We start from the raw sequence: 24,130 nt of genomic DNA, 5'->3' as shown, positions 1-24,130 counted from the left end.
ACCCTATCTGCGATATTAGTGTAACTCTTGTCCCGTAGCAAGTTGTCCTGTGGTGAGCTGGCTGTGGCGAATTGCCATAGACCCACGCTGCAGTGTCCCCCCCCCCGCCATTTCCCCAGGTCACCACAGGCTCCCAAACCAGCCACTCAGACACACAAGATCGCCAAAAGCCCGTCATCAGAAGCAACCAGTGCATGGAGGTAGTTGCAACCTGTAGGACGAGGCCTACTTTGCAAACCAGCTACTCAAGGGACTTGCAGGAATTGGCCTGCTCTCATCCAGCTTTACTAACCAGCAGAATCCAACTTTAACCTTCCTTCCCCCCCGCCACTTTTTTTTTTTTTTTTTGGCAGAGGAGGTGATGATGATCCTCTGATGATTTTCTTGGCCTAAAGGGATTGGAGTTGGTTTTTTTTAGAGGATCCATTTGTTTGTGGACCTTCCTTAAAATACAGATCCCTCTGCTGCATAAAGTACCACTTGCTTGCAGAAAAGCACGAGGTTGCCTGAGCCTTGCATCACATTGGCTGGGCTCCTCTTCAAAAAAAAAAATGCAAAAAGGTAAGAAGGCAGGTCCTGCAAGTCCTTTGGGTGGCTGGAGGGGAAAATAGGCTTCAACCCTACAGGCTGATAACTTGCCTCCATCATTTGCCAGTCGCTTCTACTGACTGGCTTTAGGCTTCTTTGCATGTTCTGTGCTGTCCCGACAGTTTATAGGTAATGGGAATTGAGGTAGTTAGTTAGGAATTGAGAGCTGTCCCCTTAAGGCAGTGGTCGGGGAACAGGGGTAAATTACCCCAAATGGGGTAAAACTGAAAATCCTGGGGGTAATGAGGACGGTCGCTGGCGCGGCTGTTCTCATACCCCCAGGCATTTTATTTCCGACATTCTGTTTGTATAGTTTACATACACAAGGACCTGACGCATTGCAGAGCTCAGAAAACAACGCGAGCCGAGGTGGCTTCAGCTCCGCTTGGCTTCGTTTCCTCAGTCCCAGCTGCTTTCAGTCCACTCGGGAGGAGGAGGAGGAGGTGGTGGTGTGGTGGTGGCTGGTGTTGTTTTCTGGGCTCTAGGCTCGCAGGCTCAGAAAACAACGCGAGCCGAGGTGGCTTCAGCTCCGCAGGCCGTTTCCTCAGTCCCAGCTGCTTTCAGTCCACTCGGGAGAAGGAAGAGCTGAGGAAGCGAAGCCAAGCGGAGCTGAAGTCACCTCGGCTCGCGTTGTTTCTGAGCCCGCGAGCCTAGAGCCCAGAAAACAATGCCAGCCACCACCACACCACCACCTCCTCCTCCTCCCGAGTGGACTGAAGCAGCTGGGGCTGAGAAACGAAGCCAAGCGAAGCTAGCCACGGCTGTGTTTTCTGAGCCCGCGAGCCTAGAGCCCAGAAAACAACGCCAGCCACCACCACACCACCACCTCCTCCTCCTCCTCCCGAGTGGACTGAAAGTATCCTGCTAGCTCGGTACACAGCCTGGCAGCCATTGATACTGATGATATACCCTGCTAATTCGGTACACAGCCTGGCAGTCAGGGTTACAACTTTTCCAATCAATGTCTTTTTCGCCCTTCAGATGACATCAATTAGAAAAAGAATATACCAGGAAGAATTCCTTGATTATGGGTTTACCCAAATTGATGACAAAGGAATAATGAAACCACAGTGTGTTGTTTGTTTGAAAGTACTGACTGCAGAATCTTTCAAAAGAGTCAATTGAAGAAACACTTGGATAATTTGCACCCACATCTGGCTTCAAAACCACGGGAATATTTTGTCAATTTGGAAATGTCTGTCAAAAGACAAAGATTGGACAGCAACTTTAGAGGTACATTCAATCAATGTTCAGCATCCAAGGCTAGCTTTGAAGTGGCCTGGTTGATTGCCCGAAACAAAAAACCTTATACTATTGGTGAGAATTTGGTTAAACCAGCAGCTTTGAAAATGGCAGAGATTATGTGTGGTCAGAATGAAGCCAAGAAACTAAATTCTGTGCCCTTGTCTGCAAGAGTTGTTAAAGAGTTTCTATTTTAGCAAAAATGTGAGGCAACAAGTTATTTCCTCAATAAAAGAGAGTAAATACTTTGCTATTCAGCTAGATGAGACTACGGATGTTAGTAGTAATTCTCAGCTGATGGTATATGTCCGCTACAAAGGTTTACATTTAATTGAAGAGGAATTGTTGTTTTGTTCTCCTCTCGACTTGCGATCTCGTGGAATTGATATCTTCAATAAAGTTAATGAATACTTTAATGACGTCAATTTAAAGTGGGAAGACTGCCTTGCTGTGTCTGTTGATGGAGCTCCAGCTATGTTGGGTCATGTTAATGGTTTTGCGGCTTTTGTGTGAGAGAGAAATCCAAAAGTTGAAGTAAACCACTGTATTATCCATCGCCAGGCACTGCTTGTGAAACATTTGGAACCTACATTAGAGGCCGTCATGCATGATGTTATCAAGATTGTCAATGTTGTCAAAGGACATGCACTAAACACACGATTATTTCGTGAATTATGTAAAGCTGGTGATGCTGAATATACAGACCTACTTTATCATACAGAAGTGAGGTGGCTCTCACGTGGAAATGTTCTGAACCGAGTGTGGCTCTCAAAACTGAACTTGAAAGTTTTATGGTTGAGCAAAAGCATGTTCTTGCAGAGAAGTTTACAAACCCCTTGTGGGTTGCACATCTTGCATATTTAGCAGATATGTTTGAGCATGTTAATGTATTGAACAAAGAATTGCAAGGAAAAAACATAAATATAATTTCAGCCAGAGAAAAGATTTCTGCATTTGGATCAAAGCTTTTATATTGGAGACAAAAAGTTGAACAGAAAAAGATAGCTACCTTTTCAAAGTTAGCTTTGTTCTTGGAAGATTGTGAAAATATTACTTTTGAAGACATCAAGGATACAGTTATAAGGCATCTTACCAAACTCAAAGGCGGTTCTCTGATTACTTTCCAGATCTTGATTCACATGCTGTCAGTTGGATTGTAGACCCCTTTAAATGTGAAATTTGTGTTGTACCAGAAGAGCCTCAAGGGTTGGCAGAGTCACTTCTTGAGCTTCGATGCAATAATGAAGCACAGATTACATTTGAAAACAAAGCAGATCTGTCAAATTTTTGGATGTCAACACCTGCAAAGGCCTTCAAAATTGCACATGAGGAAGCATTCAAAAAGTTGCTGCCTTTTGCAACAACCTACCTTTGCGAACAAGGATTTTCCACTCTTACGAACATAAAAACAAAGAAAAGAAATCGATTGGACCCGGAAGACTGTATCCATATTGCTCTGACATCAAAATGTCCCAATATTGATGATCTCGTATCCAAGATGAAGCAACATCATTTCTCCAAAACCTGAAGTTTTCAAGTAAGTTGAAGCTTTCAAAGTAATTTTAAATACATCCAATAACATTTTGAATTCAAATAGTATATGATTTCCTTCCTTTCAAATCAAGGGGTAACGTCGGCGTTTATAAATTTTTTGGGGGTAAAAGGTAAAAGTTCCCTGACCCCTGCCTTAAGGAATGCATCATGGTAAATGTAGTCCATGTCATGTGGCCACATCTGTAATCCTGATTGGTCACTGAATTGATCCTTGGTGGGTTGGGGGAGATCTCTCCACTCTTGCCTGGAACCCAGCAACATGCTGCTGCCTCAACCCCTTGCTCCTTCATTTTGGGGGTGAAAAATTACCATCCTTTTACACCAGAAAGTCAGCTATGCAAAGAGTGGGACATTGAGATGAATCTCGATGTAACCGTGAGTTATCTTGAGGATGCCTGATGACCCAATAAAAAGACTTTGTATGGTTGCTTTGTGGAGTTATCTATCTGCCTTTATACATTCAGTCAGTAATTATAGAGGACAGAATATGTTCCCCCATAGTTGCAAACCCATTTAGAGCAAGAAAATCATCTGTAATGTTATATTTTTTATTATTTATGTCAAGAAAGTAGAAATATTTTTACAAACATATAAGCTGCACTTCTATATGAGAATATCGGCTCCAACATCATCGGGCAAGTGTGTTAAACTGTGAGTAGTATTGGCCAGAAGGAAAATTTGTATATACTTCTTCATTCATATATGCTTGTCTGGAAAAAACAACAACAGTTGATACATGTTAATGATTAAGGTCTCTAAATATGAGATTGCTTATTCTCAGTATCAATAAGAAATCAATGTTTTGTTTTGTTTTACAAATGGGATAAAGAAATCAGAATGCCAGTTTGGTGAAATGGTTAAGAGAGGCGGCTAGAAACCCAGAGACCATGGTTTTCTGGTCCAACCTTAAGCACGAAGCCAAATGGGTGACTTTGAGTCAATCGCTCTTTCTCAGCCCCAGGGAGGGAGCAATGGCAAACCATTTTCAAAAACACTTGCCAAGAAAACTGCAAGGATTTATCCAAACACTTGCCAGGAGTTAGCGCTGACTTGAAGACTCCCCACCCCATCCCCCAAAAATTATCTAAGACACTAGTAAAAAGTGTGCTTTGAAATAAGTTGACATCAACGGTATTTGTTGAGGGCAGTCATAAAACACATAATGATGAACATGACAGCGTAACTGAGGCCCCACCCCTTTGTACATGCATGCACCTGTAGAGCAGGGTTATTGGGCAGGCTGGAAAGCTGTTGAGAATTAAATAACGGCAGGCAGATTATTCTGCCACTCCACTGGGCAAAGGTACCAGGCCTTAAAACCTCTGGAGGCACCACATGTCTTGCCAGAAGCAGATGCTGATGCTACCAAGCCCCGCTAATTTGCCCCGGGGGAGTTTCTGGGCTCATCTTGGGCTAAAACAAAGTGGGCATCCAGAAAATGTCTTACTTATTTTTCTGCTCCTGGGATAGCTGCACATTAAAATTATCTAACGCTCTCCGCAAGTCCCGATTCTGCCGTTGCTGATGACGGTCATAGAGCAATTCAGCTCTGGCCTCCTGAATCCGCTTCCGTTCCCATTCTGCGTTTTTCTGGCGTTCCTCTTCATCTAACCTCTGCATGAGAATCAGAAAGCTGGTCTGTGGTCAGCAATGAAACACCCCTGCCCCCCCCATCCATCTTTCTGTGCTGCTAATAGCTTTCAACAGATGGGCTGCTAAGGACCCGGACTCTTCCCAAGGTCCTTCTGGAGTTGAAGGAGTCAGGGAGGTTCAAGCTATCTGGAATCCTAATGTACAAAGATTGGTTTAGGCTCCCCTTCTTCCCCTTTACCACCCATTAAACAGGACCTGTGGTCCTTAGTCTGTTGCACGGCTACGATTTCCAACAGCCCCTGCCGAAGTAATGATGGTGTAGGAAGGTGAAGGTTGCAGATAGGAGCATTTGGAGAGTGTGGTCAAACAGATCAAGATGGAAGACGTAACAGTGCCATTAAAGCTCCACCTCTGTGTTTTATGTGTGTGGCATGCAGGATGCATCTGGAAAACAGGTGGAGCTTTCCTCAGACTATTGCAGCCCATCTTTGTTTTCCCAAGTTTGATCTGATGGAGGAAGATCAAAGACAGAGGAAAGAGACCATCGAGCAAGGAATGGCTGGAAAATGAGGAAATGGCTGAAGGAGCCAACCTCCCTTATACACTTTGGAGGACCCTTCAAAGAGCCTCTTAGCGGATAACAACACGCTATATGTGAATGTGGAGAGGCACAAGCCCGGCCTATCTGTTAGTATGTCGGTTACTATCAGAAACATGTACCGATAATGATTTATTTTTAGTCAATGACAAAGCCAGGAAGGTGGCTTCATCCTGGCAGTTTAATGTTTTATGGAAGAAGGAAGGAGGAAAAGAAGGAGAAAAAGAAGCCCATCTTGACTTTTTTGATCACACCATGCAGAATTCCAGGTTGTTATTCCACAAAGTTATTTCTTTAAAGGGAATACCCGCTTCTCCAGAACTTGTTGCAGTTGAATATCCTGGATTTCTTTCAGCTGAGCTTGGCTCATTCCTTTCCATCGATCCGTGATGATACAATTTGGTCCAAAGGAGCTGACAGCTTGCTGTGGGTTTTCAGTCAGCAGATCCCCCTGAAGCTGGCTCAAAATATCCCTCTCGTTTGCTTCTTCTTCTTGCTGTTTTTCAAGTCTTCTCTTACGTTCAGACTCAGCAGCCTTTAAAAAAAAAATCACAGCAATGCTTACAAAGTGAGAGAGGGTTGGCCCTCACCAGATGGCAAATGTTTAAATCAAGTTCAGCAATTGTGTTTTGTAGGATTTTCGGTAGGAAATAAAGACAGGGTAAGTAAGATAAGATAAAGAGTAAAAAGAGACTAAGGAGAGAATTGCGAAGTCTTTTAAAACTCTTCTCTCATTCTGACAAATTAAAAATTACAATTGCGCACATGATGCAAAATAAAAATATACACTGACATCCTGATCTGGGTGATGCTTCTTGTCCTTTCAGGTCTGCCTGTTAAGTTGGAGCTGTGACAAACTTGAGAGCTGTGACAAACAGCAAGTGACAAACAGCTCTTTATTTGGTAAACCAGTACAAAGAAGTGAGGTGCTTGTCCTACAGCTCCCTCTTTTAAAGGGAGCTGTCAGGCAGCTCAGCCACTGAGATTATCTCTTTTTCCCACCTGGAAAAGTAGACCAATCATTTTAAATTATTTCTTTTCCTGCCTAGGCGGACTAGAGGGAAGCCTTTGCTCTTCCCTCCTCATTACTCTATTCAACACTGCCAATGAGTTCTGTGGTGGATTTACACCTCCTTCCAAGTCATGAAACAAACCGCATGGATCAGGTTCTTACATTGCACTAAGTCAGAACAAGCAAGTATTGTGGCTTCAGTTGCATGAGTAACTCAATCTTCTGGAGAGGTTCAAAAATATACAGTGATACAAAACAATCCAGTTTCCTTCCCATGCTTAGGATAAGGCTTAATCAGAAATGAGCACGATGTTGAGTGCTCAGCATGGCATCCAAGATAGGGCAAGGACAGTCACAAATGACAAGGTGACAAATGGCAACTTCAAATCTCAACTAATAAATGCTCTGTCTTACATATTGGCAAAAAAAATCACAAAATAAAATACAAGCTGAATAGTCAAGACCTTGTTGAGGATCCAAACTCTGTCAAGGACCTTGGAGTTCTCATCTCTAATGACCTAAGTGCTAGAGCCTACTGCAACTACATAGCCAAAAAGGCATTAAGAGTTGTTAACCTAATCTTGCGTAGCTTCTCCTCTGGTAATATCACACTACTAACTAGAGCATACAAAACATTTGCTAGACCAATACTTGAATACAGCTCATCAGTCTGGAACCCGCATTATGTATCTGATATTAACACAGTTGAGAAAGTCCAGAAATATTTCACAAGAAGAGTTCTCCACTCCTCTACTCGTTACAGAATACCTTATGCCACCAGACTTGAAATTCTAGACCTAGAAAATCTAGAACTACGCCACCTTCAGTCCGATCTAAGTATAGTATATAAAATTATATATTGCAATGTCCTGTCAATGAATACTTCAGCTTCAACCATAACAACACAAGAACACACAATAGATACAAACTCAAGGTTAATTGCACCAAACTTGATTGCAGGAAATACGACTTCAGCAACAGAGTGGTCAATGTCTGGAATACTCTACCTGACTCTGTGGTTTCTTCCCCAAACCCCAAAAACTTTAACCTTAGACTGTCTACTATTGACCTCACCCCTTTCCTAAGAGGTCTGTAGGGGGTGTGCATAAGTGTATCAACATGCCTACCGTCCTATTTATTCTTTTTTCTTACATGTATCCATTTCATGTATTCATAACTATGTTTATACTTATACCTGTTATCTTATAATCGCTTGACAAATTGAATAAATGAATAAACAATTACTGCTAACCCAACTATGAGATCATGCCATAACTACTGCTGCATGGAGATTACATATTCAGATCTGGGAACCATCATTCATAAAAGTAGAGGGCTTTGAAGATTGGACTGGATGCTGGGTTTTAAGTATACTCTCCAAATCTCAATGAGGTAAATTCAAAATACACTCCAAAATCAAGTTAAGCTCTGGCAGGAATTCTATATAGCTTAACTTGATTTTGGAGCAAATTTACATCATTCAAACCTTGAAATATATCTGCTTTATCAGATACACAGTATTTATTTATATCCATCTCATTCTCCAAGAAGTTCAAACTTCCACAGGAGGTGGGTGGCTAATAAATTTGAATGAATTCATACAATATAGAAAATACATTACAGATTCATATCTCTTTATGCAATTTGTGTCCTTTGCTCAATGATGTCATGCTCCTCAATGATGTCGACTCTCCCACGATTTGCAAAATCCACCCAATAAAAGATTTTTTTTGTCTTATCCCAAGCCAGACTCTGGAACAGGTGCAACAATAAATGATAACAGTCAATAATCAGACTTACTTTCAAGCTGAAGTGTAAATATTTGTAAAGGCTATTTCAGCTATATGAAAATAAATATCCTAGACTATTAACATTTAAAAACTAATTTGAACACCATAATTATTGAACATTTGCTTCAATAATTACTATATTTTATTTTATGTGTGTGTGTGTGTGTGTATGTGTGTGTGTCTACATATACTTAAGGTTTATGCTTAAATTTAGAATAAGTAGTTATATGGTTTGGGGGGGAATTGGACTGTTTAGTTTGTCTATTTTCTATGTGACGTTTTAATGTACAGTGAGAGGTTATTTTATTATATATATATTTGTACCTGTACTGAAGAAAGTTGGAGGTAATTCTTTTTATATTTCGTTTCTTTCTTTTCTCGTCACCTAATTCCCACAGTACTTATCGTCTTATCTTTCCTAGTACCTTCTATTGGTATCTTATGATTTATCACTTGTTTGTATCTTATGATTAATGATTGTTAACTATGATTTATGATCTATAATCTATCACCTTACTGTTTATATGTACATTGTGAGCCAGCGCACCAGAGAGAAATTCCTTGTATGTCCAATGACAATTGGCCATTAAAGAATTCTATTCCATTCCATATTTTCTATTCTATTCCATTCCATTCCATTCTATTCTTCTATTCCATTCCATTCCATATCTTCCATTCCATTCCATTCTGTTCCGTATTTTCTATTCTATTCTATTCCATTCCATTCTATATTTTCTATTCTATTCTATTCATTCCATTCTATTCCATTCTGTTCTGTATTTTCTATTTCTATTCTATTCATTCCATTCCATTCCATTCCAATCCAATCCAATCCAATCTAGTCTACTCTATTGTTTTTACTTTCCCGATCTCCCCATTTGATCCCCTCTCCCCTTTAATCTTTTTTCTTTGGGTTAATTTGTATTTTATCTTTTTTTGAAATGTAAAAGAGCTGCCTTAAAAAAAAAAAAGCAATTACAATGTCATACCTTTTCTCAGGTACTATATTTAAGTAATAACAACCAATTTTGCTTTACCAGGGCTTGATTGAATTCTGTAGTAGTGATACAAATTGCTCGTCTGGTTTCCTCATCTGCTCGTTGGAGATTCATAGCCTTTTCATCAAGCTCCAGTCTCTGCTGCTTGTAGAGTTCATCTACAAATTGTAACAAATCAGTTATCTCACAAGTCATCTTCATTTAATGACCCCATTATCCCTGGGCAACTGAATGGAGCTAGCAAAGTGTTTTAATGGCCGGATGCCTTTCCTGTCACCAATGCGGAGTTTTGTTCAGCAGATATATTCTCAGTGTGCCCAGAGAGAGAAATATCTGCCTCTACCTAGGATCGAACTCACAGCCTCCTGACTGTGAGGCGAGAGCTCCACCTCTAGGCCACCCCACTATTCTTGTGTTACAAGTGTTATGTCACAAGTGCCAGGTAGTAAATCCTTGTCCCGCAACTAGCAATACCAATAAGCACTTAGACTGCTGCATGGTGCTTTGCAACACCCTCTGTGCGATTTACAATATCTAATACTTATTTGCATATTGCCCCCAACAATCTGGGTCCTCTATTGTAGATTCGGTCATACCTGCATATTTTTTATCTGCCAGTGCATTCTGCTTTTCTTTCTTTTGCTGCAAAAGCCATTCTCTGTTTTGCTCTTGCTGGAACCTCCACCTATTCCTGCTGTTTAAATCTTCTCCCATGAACTTCTGCAAGCTGGATATGGTACAGCGTGGGTCGCTGTCAGCAAGGCGAGCAGCAGTATCTTTCTGCAGGCGTTGTGGGTCAAAGAGATCGTACTCACGCACTGTTTCTGGTTTCTGATAATTTTGACGAAATTCATTGATAGCTTTGTTTAGAATCCGGGTATCTCTTTTCTGTCTTTGGTCAAGCATGCAGAGGATCTTATCATTTTGTTTCATTTCTGCAGCTATATTTAGAAGGGGAAAAAAGGCTGTGATTCTAATCCTTAAAAAAAACCACATTATTTGTGAACTTAAATAGCAGTGGCTGAAGTTAATTGTTCCAACCCAAATAAGATTAATGCTCTCTTTTACCTGTTCAGATTATATATTCATGTACTTCATCTCCATGTGAAGCAGTTCATGGTTACAGGTAGTCCTCAACTTATGACCACAATTGGGACGAGAAATTCCATTGCTAAACAAAGTGGCTATTAAGCGAGTTGCGTCCAATTTTATGACCTTCTTTGCCATAGTTGTTAAACAATCACTGCACTTGTGAAGTGAATAGCAATAGCACTTAGACTTATATACCGCTTCAGTGCTTTACAGCTCTAAGCAGTTTACAGAATATTGCATATTGCAGAGTCAGCATATTGCCCCCAACAATCTGGGTCCTCATTTTACTGACCTCAGAGGAATGGAAGGCTGAGTAACCTTGAGCCTGGTGAGATTTGAACTGCCAAATTGCAGGCAGCCAGCAGTTAGTAGAAGTAGACTGCAGTATTGCATTCTAACCACTGCGCCACCACGGTTCTATCATGCAATGAATCATGCAATTGTTAGCAACTCCAGCTTCCTGGCCTGGGATGTTGTAACCATTGTAAATACATGCCAGTGGCTCAGTGGTCAAAATCTGATCACATGACCATGGGGATGCTGCAATGGTTGTAAGTGTGAGGATCAGTGAGAAGTCACTTTTTTCAGTGCCATTATAACTTTGAATATTCACTAAAAAAAATAGATGTAAGTTGTGGACTACCCATGTTTTGAAATATTCCTTGAAAAGAATATTGCACAGGGACACTTCCATAGAGCTAATATCTATGCCAGTAAATATTCCTCATATCTCACAATGGTACTTCTTGCAGCTCCACTAAGCCCAGAAAAGCTAATTTTTGAGCCATCTGTATCCAATCTTGCAGTGCTATCTTAGTATGTACTAAAAAAAACCCAGCTGAGTGCAAAAAGTTCTCAAGACTGGGATGAATACACTGAGATTTTGGAAAAAGGGAGAGGGGTGTGATGGAAGTTCTCACTAAGATATCCAAACCCAAACCTTGCAGAATTCAATTATCTTGTGATTTACAACTATCTTACTTGCCCAAGGAAAATCTTAGGTGAATGGATGAGGAATAGGAATGGAATCAAAATTTTATGGTGGAAGGGCTGAAAGAGAACTCATTTTTATAGCTATCTGACAAAAGATTGTTTAAAAAAATGATACGATATATACCAATGGAATCATCACGGGCCTTCTGGATTGCTTCTTCAATCTTTTTGTCTTTTACCTGGGCGTCCAGAGCTTCCTTATCGATCTGTGGTAGACATGAAGAAAAACTTAGTTCAGATTTCATATCAAAGATGATAACTCCAAAAGAGGACATTTCCCAAAATAAGCTCAGCTTTAACTGCTATTTTCAGGAAATAAAAAGCTGAGACAACTAAAGGCAAGAAAATAATATTCTAGTCTTTATTGATGAATTAAAACTAAATAAATAACTAGAATTACACTGTATCCCGTTAAATAGATTTTAAAAACTCATAGATACAGAACTATTGAACTTTTAATTCAATTATGTCACATATCTCCAAGATTGACTTTTGTATTTTAAGGACCAAAAAATAATCAGTCCAACACTAAAAACATGCTAGTTAACATGCCAGATATTTAATAACTCCAATGAAAAGAGTTATTAGAATTATAATTTATAAAAAAAGAAAATTACGTAGCTGAAAACATATCAATGTAGCCTAGCTTTACAATTCTTTTTAAAACCTTTAAAGGTCAACGTGCATATCATACAGATGCTCCAACAAACAAAATTAAATAGGATGATTTTATATATCACATGTGGCTAGATTATTTACAGAAAAATCAATGTGGCTAGTTCATATTTCTTTGTATTATGTAAGCACAAAGAGTTGGATTAACTCAGATAACCATGATCACACTACCCATACGTCAACTTGAACAGTCACTTATGTAAATAATATCAGACCACTCACAAGTACAATATTAATTTTATGTAATAACTGGCTAAAATTAAATCCATTTTCATAACTGCAACATATTCCAAATCAATAATATACACAAATATCTTTTCTCTACCAGATTTTAACTTGATACTACTTTTTGTTTTCCACATAATTTTATGGTAATTGTGTTTATCTCTTAAGCTAATGATTACATTATGGGCAGTACTTTAGAAAGTTACAAAAGAACATATGAGTTGCCTGATGATAAATTGTCTTAGATATAAATAAAAAAGAAAAATTTCATATTACTTGCAGGAAATATAAATTTCATTCAGTGAAAATCTATCAAAATAAAAAAAACATTATTTTATTTTAAAAATATAAACAGGAATAAATTGTGGCTGAAATGCAAGCTTACATAGCTAAGAAATTGTTACATGATATAGCTTCTCTTTCTGTAATTTATTAAACATTTTACTGCCAAGTTGGAAGACTATACATTTATTTTTTTCTATGTAGAATTAAGCAAATAGATTTCATAATATTTTAGAGAACACAGCAGTAAGTGGATAATTGTATGCAAAAGTTTCGGTGCCTACTGTCAAATTGTGTATTTGCACCTAATAAACAATAAGCATGCAATTCAAATTTTCAGATACATGTTCTGTTTAACTTTGTATCTGGTTCTATTCCTTTTGGAATTCCTTGAAACTATTTTATAAGGAGCTTTCAAAGGATTGCACTCAATTGTGTATCCTTCGTAAAATTAGTCTGAATAATTATTTAGGCATTGTATGTTGTTTCTGAGAAGGAAAACTTTCCTCCTTTCTCTTTTTGTGTATAAAATAAGAGAGATTTTTTAAAAAATGCATAAAGTTACGCAGCTGGTGTTGAAAAAACTATCCCCGTACTACTTCGTGCAAAGAATTAAATTTAAACGACAATCAAGAAAATCCAAATAATTACAGAACCACCTACCCCGATAGTCCTGACTCGGGCATCAAAGATCTGGCTTTGCTTCTGCAGCTCCCGGAAGCGCCTCCGCTCCCGCACCGCTGCCTCGGACCGGGAGTGCATAGCCGGCCACTGCAGTCCTGCCGAAGCAGGGAGGACGAAAGAAGATGCTTTGCGCCGGGATAGCTATCTAGGATGCTCAGCATCCCGGCGCCTAGCAACAGTCTCCACAACTCTGCGTTGCTAAGGAAATGAGCTTCGAGCTATCGAGGCTCTCTTGCCCGCAGTTCCCGTCAGCATAGAGATTAACTGATTGCTAGAGTGGCGCAACTACGTCTCATCGTCAGGTGTCTAGAACTGAGGCAAGGAACTGTCAGGGCGCGGCAAAGCCTCGGAAGGCGAGCGTGGGGGAAGGCGAGCGTGGGGGAAGTCTCGCGGGATATCCTCTCCCCTCAAGTGCAGCGCGACATTGGCCGATTTGGCGGGAAGGGAGGTTGTTACGCTGTGAGGCGGAGGGTCAGAATTTATGTATTAAATGTATAACCTCCTGTATAAGCGCTTTTATCGTTCCTCGCCGACCTCTGGAAGGGGAAGATAGTCTTCCGCCCCCGCCCGTTATTTTGCACATTTCAAGCGCTTGTCCTGCCCGAGCTGGCGGGGTGGTACTTCGGTTAAAATTTTCAACCGCGTGGTTCATCGTCCATTTTTTGTTGCCTTCTCAGCGATTTTTATTTCCTTTCCTCTCCCCAACCCCCTTTTGAGGGACAGCTGCGTTGAATCCAGTTGACAAAAATACCTAAATGATACACGTGAAATATTTAAAAAAAAACCACCGGGTGCTTTTTGATGAATCAGGTTGCTCCTCCAGATGTGTCCCTGAAATGCTTATATTTCATCTCTTCTAAAAGGGACGACAATTTGGAGGAAATGCTGGAAATGCCCACGTTCAAGAGCGATGTTTCTATAAATGCAAGGGACTACTTGAAAGTGGAATAAAAAAAGATAATGGATCCACCACAGTTTTGTCTAGTCTGCACTCAGGGAATCTTAACTTTTTAAACATTTGGGCCTTTCCTTAGTAATTAATGCTTAAAGACAATGATACCGTAGATATAGATGTATATACACATTCCAAATACCCTCAAATGAAAAAAAATTGCAGCCAAAGACCAGGGCATAATAAAGCTCAGTAATGTAAAACAGACATGTAAAGAACAAATGGTTAAAATTAACAACATATCTATAAGATGGCTGCACACATTCTGTATAATGTAGCAGAATTTAGCCAATGTGGAATAAGATTAATATCCAAAAGTAAATCTGAAATCAGAAAATTGGGAAATTTGCTTAAATATGATGTTATGAACACTGATTGTACCAACATAATAAACAGGCAATATATGAAATGTTCTTGCTTTAGCTCCATCATCAATCATGGCGGTGTTCCTTTTGCTTTTCTTCCTCATTCATAGATGGGATACTTAAAGCTTTTGCTGGTTGAGAATTTCAAATCCTGGCGGGGACAACAATGCATTGGACCATTCAAAAAATTCACTTGTATCATTGGTCCCAATGGCTCAGGTAATGTATATAAATGATTTATAGCAGTTGCCTTTGATTAGGGCCCTCCTAGACTGGTCTTTATTTTACAATTGTTGTTGAAAAGCAAAAATGCTTTAGGTAAGCAAAATGTTGATTAAAGTGTATACACAGATTAAGTTATATAAATAGCTATTTAATTTATATTGGCAGTAGAACATTAATCACCTGTACAAGAGATGACATTCCATTTGGGAAGAAGGAGAATGGATTATATGTTTAGAAGAAACTTCCTGTGTTCATTAAGAGTCTACTACTAGGTGTTTACAGCAAACAGGGAACATGGTGCCTATGGGCTTAAGCTTTTTTCACCAACCTCTTTTAATGTCCACGAGGTTCCTTATATAGGCTACTTTTTAAAATATTTTTATTAAAAACAAACTGGAAGATGGCTTTTAGTAAAGCAGCAGTCATTGCTGTTATATTGATTTTCAGCAATACTGTTGGATCACAAAAAGATCCTGCTGGGATGGTAGATATTTTGCTATGTGTTCTCTAAATTACAACAGCATTTGCAACAAAAACTTTTACCACAAGTCTTTGTTAAGGTTCATCACTGTTTCTACCCTCTAATATTAAAAAATGGCTCCCTGAGATTTTTCTAAAATAGAAATGAAAACTTTTGAATTGCTTTTTTTGTGGCTACATTTAAAATAGAGGGGGAAATTGTGATTTAGTGTAGGATCTGAACCAGAAAATCATTAATTATTGAAGTATTGCAAGCAATTAGGAAAATATCAGTGTAGGGTGAATTGGTGAAAATGTTTTCATGAAATTTAAAATGGTAATATTTGTAATTCTAATTTGCATCCGTAAAAAGCTTTTTTCACAATTTATGCAATTAAAGGGAAATCAAATATAATGGATGCCCTTAGCTTTGTAATGGGTGAAAAGACATCTAATTTAAGAGTGAAGCACATTCAGGAACTGATACATGGGGCTCATGTTGGAAAGACAGTTTCTTCAAGTGGACGTGTAACAATGGTGTATGTAGAAGAAAATGGGGAAGAAAAAAGATTTTCAAGGATTATTCGAGGCAAGTGCATTTTTTCTAAAAATTAAATATTTGTGAAATCTAAAAATATATATAAACAAATATAGACATTAGCATTGTTTTGTTAAATGTGGCAAATTTGTAGTCATAGGTTGTTGGATAAATTTACATTTTACAGAGTTTTGTAATATCTTATCTGTCTGGTATATGATTCTCTAAACATGAGAAAGCAGAAAATCTATGGATTGGATCAAGTATATCAATACTTGATATTACATATTGGACAATGTCAAATAATATCATGTTCTGCCCTGGCTCCTGTCCTCTGGAACATCATGCCTCCTTGGTAAGATTGCACCCATCCTTTTGGCCTTCCGAAAAGACTTAAAGACCAGGTTTTGCCAATTGGATAGGAGGGGGTTATATTAGAGGTAGTTAATAAGATCCCATCTCCTCCATATGTGTATCTTGTTCATTTCCATCTTCATTAATTTTTAAGTCAATTTTAATGTTCATATTTATTGTTCTAATGTTTTATTTTGTTGCTGTTATTCATTTTAATCCATCCAGAGTCACCTCAGGCAAGGTGGATGTTTAATTTATTTATTAATATTATATTTACTAAATAAAATAAAATATCAAGGTAATTGTTGTTAGGAATAAAACTGCCAGTGTACATTTATTTTAAAGGCATACACCAAATACTTTTTAAAAAACATTGAAAACAAAACGAATACATACAAATAAAATACATGATAATATTTTGTTATAAAAATGATATTTTTTCATAGAAAAAATAAATATACAAAATAACAGAGCTGAAAGGGACCTTGGAGGACCTTTTTTCAATCAGGAGACCCTATACATTCTGGACAAATGGCTGTCTAATCTCTTCTTAAAAACCTCCAATGATGGGTATCCAAAATTTCTGGAGGCAAGCTATTCCACTAATTGGAAGTTAATTAACTGACAGGAAATTTTGCCTTAATTCTAGGTTGGATCTCTCTTTGTTAAGCTTCCATCAATTACTTCTTATCTTGCCCCTAGTTGCTTTTGGAAAATACGTTGACTCCCTATTCTCTGTGACAGCCCCTCAAATATTGGAAGATTGCTATCATGTCATCCTAGTCCTTCTTTTTGTTAGATAAGACATTCCCAGTCCCACAACTGTGTTCCTGGCCAACCTGCGCAAGGCTGAACTCGAGCACCTAGTCCAACAGTGGCACGACCGCCTCGAGCAGTTCGGGCTCCGGTTGAACCTAAAGAAGTCCGAATACCTGACCACTGACAACGAAACGACAGGCTCCATCCACGTGAATGGGCAGGAGCTACCGCGCGCCTCCACCTTCAAGTACCTGGGAACTACCCTTGGGGAAGAAGGCCTACTACAAACTGAGGTGGCAGCCAGGATCAACGCAGCGTGGGGCAAATGGAAGTCCGTCACGGGCGTCCTCTGTGACAAGAAGATGCCGATGCGCCTGAAGGCGAAAATCTATAACTCTGTGGTGCGCCCGTGGCCATATACGGTGCAGAGTGCTGGCCGACGACCAAAGAAGTTGAAAGCAGACTCCAGACAATGGAGATGCGAATGCTCCGATGGTCGGTAGGCCTCACCCTACTCGATCGCGTCAGGAATGAAGAAGTGCGCAGACGGTTCAACGTCGTGCCCATCCCCACGGTCATGAGGCAGTCCCGGCTACGATGGTTCGGCCATGTGAGTCGCGCCAAGGAAGAATCCATCATCAAATCTACGATGAAGGTGATTGTCGGAGGAGCGAGACCGCGTGGTAGACCTAAGCAACGCTGGATGGACACGATCAAGGCCGATCTAGAGACCGCGAAGGCAGACCTGACATACGTGGCAGACAGAGGGCGTGGAAGCAGTACTCAAGGACATTAGCGGACCTCGCCAGAGCGCGAGACAAACGCTGAAGAAAAAGAAGAAGAAGAAGAAGTTCCCACAACTGTTCATATCTTGTTTAGCCTCTATCCCTTAATCATCTTTGTTACTCTTTTGCACTCTTTCTAGAGTCCAACATTTTTATATCGTGGTGACCAAAATTGGATGCAGTATTGCAATGTAGACTTACCAGTGCAATATAAAGCGTCACTAATACTTCACGTGATCTTAATATTCACCCTTTGTTGATGCAGCCTAGGACTTCATTGGCTATTTTGGCAGTTACAGTACCATTCTGGCTCATACTAAATGATTGTCCACTAGGATTCCTAGAGCTTTCTCATAGTTACTACCAAAGTTTAAAAAAAAATTATAAGCAAGTGAAGTTTAGGAACGAAAACACAACCGAATTATTAGGTGCATAAGCAAATTATCTGCTTAACATGCAGAATTACAATATGCATAATTAACTATAGTTTTAAATATGAAGTGAAATACTCGTGCAATGCAAAATTTGCAACAGTATAGAAACTACTGAATTTCAGATTTGTTAAAAAAAATAGTTTGCTGTTAGGTCCAAGCTGTGTATCCCTGAGGAAGAAAGGGAGGGAAGGGAAAGAGAAAGCGGGGGAGGAAAGAAAGAAGAAAGAAAAAGAAAGAAAGAAAGCCTTATAGTTATGCAGAAGGGAATTTAGGAAAAATGGTCAAGCAAAACAAGACAGCTGATAAAAGAGGAGGAAAAAAGTTAGAAAATCAAAAACGCTATATTTCCTGCAAAGGAGCTAGCCCAAAAATTAGCTTGAAAGCTGTGAATAACAATTATTTGCAACAAAAATATTTCTTCCAAAAATTGTTTTATTGGTTTTCTGTAATGAGAACAGTATAATGAGGTGATCTGTAGTTAAGTGTAAAAATTTTCTAGAATGTTTTGCTGTGAAAATAGATTTATTATTTATTTTCCAAATGTTGGATTTGTGTGCACTGCTTGTGTACATTTTAAAATAGTGGATTGTGTATTAACTTATTTTGTTGCTTCTTTCAAAATTAGGCAGTGGGTCTGAGTTTCTTATTAATGACACTGCTGTCAACCGCTCTATGTATACAAAGGCACTTGAAGAAATGGGCATAATTGCAAGAGCAAAGAATTGCCTAGTTTTTCAGGTAAATATTTGTGTTCAAAATTTAATATAGCATTATATTCATGTTTATATTGGTGGTAATATTTTTTTGATCCAAATAGTTAGAATGTGGGGGATAAGATGGCTTTTTTTAAACTTCTAGGAGAATATTTGTGACTTTTACATACAAAATACTAAGAATTATTTTGTAGCAGGAAGGAAAATCCTTTTAAAATTGTAATATCCTGAAATATAGCAAAAACCAGTGTTGGTTTTAACATGAATTTCCTTTTTATACTGTTAATCTAATGTTAGAATTATTATTGCAGGGTGAAGTTGAAGCAATTGCAATGAAGAAACCCAAAGAAAGAACTCAGCTTTTTGAACAAATTAGTACCTCAGGAGAGCTTGCTACTGAATATGCAGAAAAGAAGATGGATTTGCAAAAGGCAGAAGAAGATGCACAGTTCAGTTACAACAAGAAGAAAAACATTGCGGCTGAGTGCAAATGCGCAAAATTAGAGAAAGAAGAGGTGAATTCAGAAAAAAGGACTTTTGGTTCTTAAGTTAGTATATAAAATGAAAATGTTATGATATTGGTGGAAGTTTTCTGATGAGATTCTCGTCATAAGAATAAAGATTGAGTCATGCCATGGTACTGTTAATTTTCCTGCCTTATTTTGACTATGTTATAAATAAAATGGTGGTAATACAAGAAAGATTGCATAGAAGGTACTAACCCTTGGTCAGAATTTTTCCAAAAAATGTGAGAGTATTCTGAATATCAGAATCAACTCAAGGAGTATTAATTTTATCAGAGTCCTTTTGAAATTTGAAATATTTTAAGATTAAAACAGTTAGTCTGACTGTAGGAAATTATATTAATGCTGTGCAAACAATATGGAAAATGTTCTTAATTTAACATGGAATTAAACTATTAGCGAAGCAGCTAAATATTTTAACAGTAGGGTGACAGAAATTGCAGCCAGATTTCCTTCATATCCTGATCTATACCTAAAATAATTAAACTCAATAGAGAGGGAGAGGAAGGAAGGATAGCATCCTATGAGTTGTTGTGTATTCTAGTTAGAATCTCCAACTCTTACTAAGCAATTTTAAGAATTCTATAACAATGTAATTTTATATTTTTAAGAACACGTATTACTAAGCCAATCATTAATATGAATACAATCCTTTCCTATACTATTGTATATGTCTAACAATACTCATGATTAAAATTTGTTTATTATTAGATAAAAATGATGGTGTTGAGGCTTGGATGGATCTGAACTCTTTATAATTGAATGGCATACTGCTACGTATGAGTTCATAGCTAATCATTTTGTTGATTATAGGCAGAACATTATCAGGAGTTGTTTGAAGAACTGACAGAACATAAAAAGCAGTTGCAACTTTTCCGATTGTATCACAATGAGCAAAAAATCAAATTTCTCAATGATAAAGTGGCTGAAAAAACTAAGATAATCGGTACTAAGAAAATGGCTGTTTCTCATGAGGAAGAAACCATGAAAGCCAAGAAATCTGCTTTTGGGAGGTTAACTAGAAGCAGTCAGCACATTGAAAAAGAAATTAGGTAAGTGCATCTAACAAATAAGGTGTACCTCTTATCCATTTATATTAGAAGTTTTTGGACTTTCTCAGGATAAGCTTTTTTGAAAATTGTATTCCTTTCTAGGGCTCTAGAAGTTATATTGAATCAAAAGAGGTCTCAGTATATTAAAGCAAAGGAAAAAACTTCTTACCAAATTAAAAAAGTTGACATTGCTAAAAATAAGTTAAGAGATCATATGAAAGAGCAAGCTAAGCAAGAAGAAGGCAAAAGGGAATTGGAGCTAGAGCTGACAGAGATTGATAAAGCTTGGAGAGCATTTGAAAAAAGGGTTGAAGAAGAGGCACAACATAGAGAAAGAGACGTTTTTCTGGAAGAAAGTCAGGTAAATTTCAAGGCAAATAAAAATTATATATGTAATATTCAAAAGAGCAGATTAGGGCTTTAAATTGGATCGTGTATAACCAAGGGAACAAAGTCAATGGGAAAACTAGATTCACTTAACAACAGTGACCCTAACGTAATGGCTGCAGTGATTCACTTAACAACCATAGCAAAAAGTAATAAAATGAGGCAGAACTCACTTAACAACTGCTACTAAGCAACAGAAATTTTGGGCTCAATTGTGGTTGTAAGTCGATCACCTGTAATAGGTTCTAATTATCCAATAATGGCAGAAGTGAGGATAATATTGAAAGCCATCTAAAGGAAAACACTGGAATTGCAGGAACCCAAAAGTTATGCATTAAAACAAGGTATGGTCATTATTAGACAAGCGGATGGAAATGTTAACAGTATATTGTTAGTGAACCAGAGTTGTGAGATGTTGTGATATGTGATCATATAAATTGTTTAAATAAATAATAATTTATTTTTATAATATTACAAGTATCTCTGTCCTTGACCTAACGACCACAACTGAGCCCCAAATTTCTGTTGCTAAGTGAGATATTTGTTAAGTGAGTTTTGCCCCATTTTATGATCTTTCTTGCCTCGGTTGTTAAGTGATTAAGTTAAGCCATTAAGTTAGGGTCACTGTTGCTTCCCCACTGACTTTGTTCCCTGGGTTATACATGATGCATTTTTTTCAAGTTCAGAATTTAAATTCAATACTGGATTATGATTGATAGATTTATTTAGGGATACAATCCCATACACATAATGAAGTTTTTTCTGTTTGTGTTCAGGTAAATCAGTATCAGAAATTGAAAGAATTAGTTCATAAAAAAGTAGCCATATTAACTCAGCAACGGGAAAAACTGCTATGGGAGCAGAAGGCGGATATAGAAAAGATGTCATTTGATCGGCAAAGACAAAAAGAAACTGAGGTATATATAAATATTAATCATGATTTGAGAACCAAAAAAATGTTCTAAAAATAATGAGCTCCTTTTTTATTAGGGCTGTGCTGAAGACTTAAAGTTTAGTTTTGACATCAATGTTTGGAAAAATCCTAGTGAAGATAATCAAGCAATAGTTTTACAAGAATCAGTTTGTTTAAATAGGGTATAGCAGACAAATTGTATTGCTTTTTTGACAACTAGATTAGTAGATTAGGATAGGTATAGTTAGTAGGTTTCAGTAAAACATTTAATAAAGATGACCATAGCTTCTTTCTTGATAAAGAGAAACAGTGTGAGATGGATGGTGGATAGTCCCACTAACAGATGGATTTGGAATTGATTGAACAGTAGTATCCAACATGTAATCCTTATTGGATCTATGTCTCCAAGGTACAGGTATTCAGTGGAGTATCCTAAGCAGGGGTGGGATCCAACAGGGTTAATTACTGGTTCGGTGATTTACAATATGTTTCCCTGCACGCTGCTGCGTGCGCGCCTGTATATCATCAACACGCTGTGTGCAGAGAAGCAGCCTTTCAAAAAGCACTTTTTTTCTGCTTTTTAAACTGCAGCTGTGCTTCGCATGGCAGCTGAAGTTGAAAAAGCAGGAAATAAAGATCAGGTAAGAGCCTGGGCGGGCAGGTGGGCAAAAACATCAGCACACATAGAACCGGTTCTGTGTCTGCTGCTCTTCAGAGTTACCGGTTCTACAGAGGTGGACAGAACCGGTAGAAACCCACCCCTGATCCTAAGGTTCTGTCTTAGGCCGAGTGGTCTTTCAGGTATTTATAAATGGCTTAGAAATTTGCACACACAATGCTGGATGGATTATTTATTATTTATTTAGCGTATGGCATAGAGCACATGGATAACAATAATAAAATTATATAGAAGGAGCACATAATACTATACTACACATATGATAGAAATGTGTCATCAATTTTGTAAAGTTTGAAGAATTCAAGAAATTATACATTAGTGAGGACTTCCGGTTTGAGCTTCTTCGGCGACAGACCGAAACCTCGTCTCTCCGAGGCTTCGATCCGTGCTCGCCGCTGGAGCTCCCCGAGCCGGCTGGTTTCGGGGCTAAGCCACCCATAGAGGTGGTGAAAAGTGGGGAGACTGCCTGCAGGGTTGAGGAGAGCCGCATCTCTCCTCCCCAGCTAGCCATTACTCCCTTTCCCGAAGGCGGTTGTAGCGGTGGTCAGAAATGGCCACCACAAAGAAGAACTCGACCGGAAAAGAATGTGCAGGAGGAAGATAAGAAGAGAAAGTTTTGGTTGACCGGGTCAAACAGTAAAAGCAACAAATAAGGTACCCTGGAATTTAAACTTAATAACATTGTTCCCAAAGAAGATTTTGAAGCTGCGAAGGAGAGAGAGAAGGGAAAGGATTAGGTTTTTTTTTTCTTCCCTTCCTTATACTGACAGCTAAGGGACTTAAGCAAGAAACTGAAAAAAAAAATCCACTTTGACATTAATAGGCATCTAAGCTGAAAATAAAAGTCAAAGGGATAATAAAGATTTCTGGATATTTAAAAGTTTTTAAAAGCTGGAAAGGAGAAAAAAAAAGAATAGAAGGGCAGGATCTGGAAAAATGGAGGAGACTGCCTGGAATTAAGGAATGGAACTGTAATTAAAAGAAACTTACAGTGAAATTTTAACAAGATTCCTCAAAGATACATTTTAATGGAAACTTGGTAACAAAATAATAGAACCCCAGGAAGAGAAAGTGGAAAAAAGAAGCAAGTAGAAACAGCCTTGGATTATTTGGATTACTTAGTGATTTTTGGTTCTTGCATCTAGATGACTAAAATTAACTGGGTGGTTGTTTAAAAGTTTTTTAAATGGTATCACTCTTAGAAGAACTGAAAACGGAACTTAAAAAATGGAAAGAAGACGCACAAGAAGGGAGAAGTTCTTTTGGCTTCATGTTTCAATTCTTAGAAATGGAGATCTGGAACTATGAGAAACAACAAGAAACGCTTGCAGAACAAGAAGATTGGGACAAAGAAGAAACCATCTTTAATGATCAAATAATTTTAAGTGGGGGGAAAAAAGAAAAGGGGGGAAAGAGAGTGAAAGGTTTAAGATTAGAAAAAACAACCAAAATGAAGAAGAACAATTTGAAAGATAAGTATAATATTAGAAAGCAACAGAAGAGGGGATTACAGATGAGAGAGTTAGAAGTAGAGAGACGAGGGGGTAAAAAGGGGAGGGAGAAGAAGAGGGAAAAGAAGGCAAGGAAAAGAAGTTGTAAAAGACAGAAACAAGAAATGGAGAAACAGGGAAAAGATACAAGGATTGTAACCATAAGTTTGTTTAG

At 38.4% G+C, this 24,130-nt stretch overlaps 2 protein-coding genes across 2 annotated transcripts in view; one reads left to right on the top strand and one right to left on the bottom strand.

Annotated features, from left to right (window-relative positions):
• Positions 1 to 3,934: 3,934 nt before the first annotated feature.
• On the bottom strand, positions 3,935 to 13,653 carry RIBC2 (RIB43A domain with coiled-coils 2). Its single transcript, XM_026689750.2, has 7 exons — positions 13,306 to 13,653; positions 11,585 to 11,666; positions 9,972 to 10,316; positions 9,415 to 9,533; positions 5,883 to 6,110; positions 4,832 to 4,998; positions 3,935 to 4,094 (listed from the first exon to the last, which is right to left on the bottom strand). Exons 1-7 carry the CDS (start codon positions 13,402 to 13,404, stop codon positions 4,013 to 4,015), a joined length of 1,122 nt encoding a protein of 373 aa, XP_026545535.1. The 5' UTR covers positions 13,405 to 13,653; the 3' UTR covers positions 3,935 to 4,012.
• A 43-nt stretch (positions 13,654 to 13,696) lies between these two features.
• The window catches only part of SMC1B (structural maintenance of chromosomes 1B), a 35,085-nt gene continuing 24,651 nt past the window's right edge, over positions 13,697 to 24,130 (top strand). The window contains 8 exon segments of the mRNA XM_087969517.1: positions 13,697 to 13,818; positions 14,754 to 14,862; positions 15,728 to 15,920; positions 18,827 to 18,935; positions 19,222 to 19,425; positions 20,248 to 20,486; positions 20,589 to 20,847; positions 21,650 to 21,790. Coding sequence (XP_087825643.1) covers positions 14,754 to 14,862; positions 15,728 to 15,920; positions 18,827 to 18,935; positions 19,222 to 19,425; positions 20,248 to 20,486; positions 20,589 to 20,847; positions 21,650 to 21,790 — 1,254 coding nt within the window. The 5' untranslated portion in view covers positions 13,697 to 13,818.

Source organism: Notechis scutatus, chromosome 6, assembly GCF_049901735.1.
Source record: "Notechis scutatus isolate UNSWTSFEM ecotype Mainland chromosome 6, rNotScu1.2, whole genome shotgun sequence".
Lineage (NCBI taxonomy): Eukaryota > Metazoa > Chordata > Lepidosauria > Squamata > Elapidae > Notechis > Notechis scutatus.
The sequence above is the reverse complement of the archived record's forward strand: the minus strand, read 5'-3'. Positions and strand labels throughout refer to the sequence as shown.